The 2,737-nt window shown below is 35.2% G+C and overlaps 1 protein-coding gene across 1 annotated transcript in view; it reads right to left on the bottom strand.

Moving 5' to 3' along the window:
* The window catches only part of FBXO3 (F-box protein 3), a 36,173-nt gene that overhangs the window by 5,287 nt on the left and 28,149 nt on the right, over positions 1-2,737 (bottom strand). Inside the window, exon 10 of the mRNA XM_011356801.2 lies at positions 1,157-1,347. Within this exon, the coding sequence (XP_011355103.1) occupies positions 1,157-1,347 (191 nt within the window). The remainder of the gene's footprint in view (positions 1-1,156; positions 1,348-2,737) is intronic.

The raw sequence follows: 2,737 nt of genomic DNA on the forward strand, positions 1-2,737 counted from the left end.
CTAACTTCCAAACCCAGACTGTAGACGGTTATCACCAGACATGTCACAGGTATAACGGCCTAAAGTCTCATCATCATCTTTCTTTCTCCAAACTGGAGTTGGGAATGTGTCAACTCTGGGTCAGATTAATATGTCCATCTTCCCAGTCTTATTTTAGACCCACCCATCAGGGTCATCCCAGGAGCCAGAGGGCTTTTTGTGAACATTTGATACCTATAACTCAATTACATTTTGGGTATACAATTCATATTTTATTCTTATTTTATAATTGGAGCTTCATAATTTTCTCTAATCATTCTATAGCCCACAAGATTGGGGTTACTGCTGTACCTGTAATAAGGTAACTCTAAAATGAGATTTAAAAAACATATCTAGTTGACTTAGGAAATGATTCCAAAGGACTATTAAAAGTATAAGTCTACCCATTAAATCCTCTTCGCAATGATTTCTATAGGTTATTTGTTATTATTTTACAAAATTGGGAGTTTTAGCAAAAACACTGTAAGAAATTGTTTTCCCAGTCTTAATGAAATAAAATAAAGCAGATTCTAATTGGCCTAGTGTGGTGTTTCTCATTAAGTGACAGAAGTATTTCTGGAAACAGTGGAAAAGAGGCTGAACCTTTAAAACCAATAACTACATGATACTATAACGGTGGCTCCATGTCAGTATACATTTGTCCAAAGCCATAGAATGGACAACACCAAGAGTGAACCCTGATGTAAACGATTGCCTCTGGGTGATAATGATGTGTCAGCAGGCTCATCAGTTGTAATAATGGTACCTCTCTGGTGGGAGATGTTATGTGGGGGCAGAGGGTGTATGGGAAATTTCTGTACCTTCTGCTCAATTTTGCTGTGAATCTAGAACTGCTCTTAAAAATAAAGTCTATTAAAAAAAACTAACAAACAAAAACAACGATAAAGAAGATAACAGAATTACTCTGATTGAAGAGTATGGAGCCTAGCTTACTTACTGTCCACCTCCCCCAACATATTCACACATCCCACCCCTCCCCATGATACTTCCCTCAAAATTTCTATTTTTTTCTGGAACACAACTTATAAACTATTTGTCTGGCTAATCAACAAAGACCCTCTGTGGAGTGAATTCTACAAAGTCATGTAAATCAGCACCAGAGGAAAATTTAACCTACCAATCGAGCTATAGACACCCTGAATGTCGGACATGCCATATGGAATCGGGGAATGGCGACATTAAAGATCTTGTCTTTAAAGTAAAGAAAGTGGAAAGTATAATAGCCTTCCATATATCCCGATGTTGTAGAGAATGTGGTACAACTTGTATATTCATATACCCGACCAGGGCTGATGATTGGAAATTCACCTGCAGAGAAAACAGTAACAATAAGCCAAAGAATAAAATTCAGTTCTTCATCACAGCTAATAAGATATGTCTTCTATGGGATTATGTAGACTATGTTTAAGTAAATGCACAATTAGAAAGAAAATCTAAAAGGAAATACAACAAAATAGTAACAATGACGGAATTATGAGTGAGTATTTCGATGTTTTTTTTTTTTTTGTAATCCCCCAATTCTCTATGGTGTGTGTGGCGGGATGGGGGATATCTAGTAGAATGAAACAAAACAAAAAAAGGAGTATTTTCTTTTTCAAAATGCTTTGAGGCATTTTAGACACCATCTTTAAGATGGGTAATAAAAAGTGTCACAGATACTAAACAGAAATAAGGATAATCTAAATGTTTAAAGTAGCAAGAGACTAAAACATAAAACTCTGAGGATACATCTTAAGCATTTAGCCCAGACAAAATGGCAGTCACAAGGGAGAGGTCTTACTCCAATGGACCAAATGACTGAAAAAGAATGACAGCTTTAATTCAATTCCTTAGCACTAGAGATCCCCACATAAATCCAGGAAAAATTCCTTAAATAAACATGTAGAATATGAATTTATTTGTGGCAATGAATTAGAACAACTTTAATTTAAACTGAATTCTGGATACGCTTAGAGAACTGATAACAAGTACATAGCTTAAATGTTATTTTCCTGAAGAACAAATACAAAATCTAAAGAATCTAAGGAAGAGTTTAGAAACATAAGATGATCATAAATTTTAAAAAGCAAAATGCCAATGGAAATCAAGCTAGAGATGACCGAAATCCAAACACAACAAAAATCTGTGCTATTGATTTTAACATTTCCCTCATATTTCAAAAAAGATGACCAATATTTCTCTTTCTGCCCTATACCCTGTAACCCTACAAAACAGGATAACGAGTAATTACCCAGCTAAAAAAATAAGAAAAAGCAAAGAACTCAAGTGATCCACAGAATGGAAACTCAATCCCTGAATAACTGAGTCTGCTATAATTTTAGAAAAGTTATGTTTAAGGTACTAAACTGATAGTATAATCAACTCTACAAATTATATTTATGATGCAAAGTATTATAGTCAGAAGTCCAGAATCTATGATAACTTTCACATTGTAAACTCGGCTATTAAAAAGATGCGGTCTTATCCGCTAACTACAGCATGTATTTTCCAAGCCGTGTATCACATATATGCTCTCCAAAATCTCTTAGAAGCAACTGATATATAAACCCAAATGCTGCGTTACATACCAACTACTCCAGGTCCTTGAACTTCTTCTACATCACCTTTAGCATTTGTTATTCTCCAATAGCGACTGTCCAACTGACAAGCCTTCTCAGGAAGTGCATCCTTTGACATTTCGATCCTAGATAAGGGAAGG

Source organism: Pteropus vampyrus, unplaced genomic scaffold (assembly GCF_000151845.1).
Source record: "Pteropus vampyrus isolate Shadow unplaced genomic scaffold, Pvam_2.0 Scaffold31, whole genome shotgun sequence".
Lineage (NCBI taxonomy): Eukaryota > Metazoa > Chordata > Mammalia > Chiroptera > Pteropodidae > Pteropus > Pteropus vampyrus.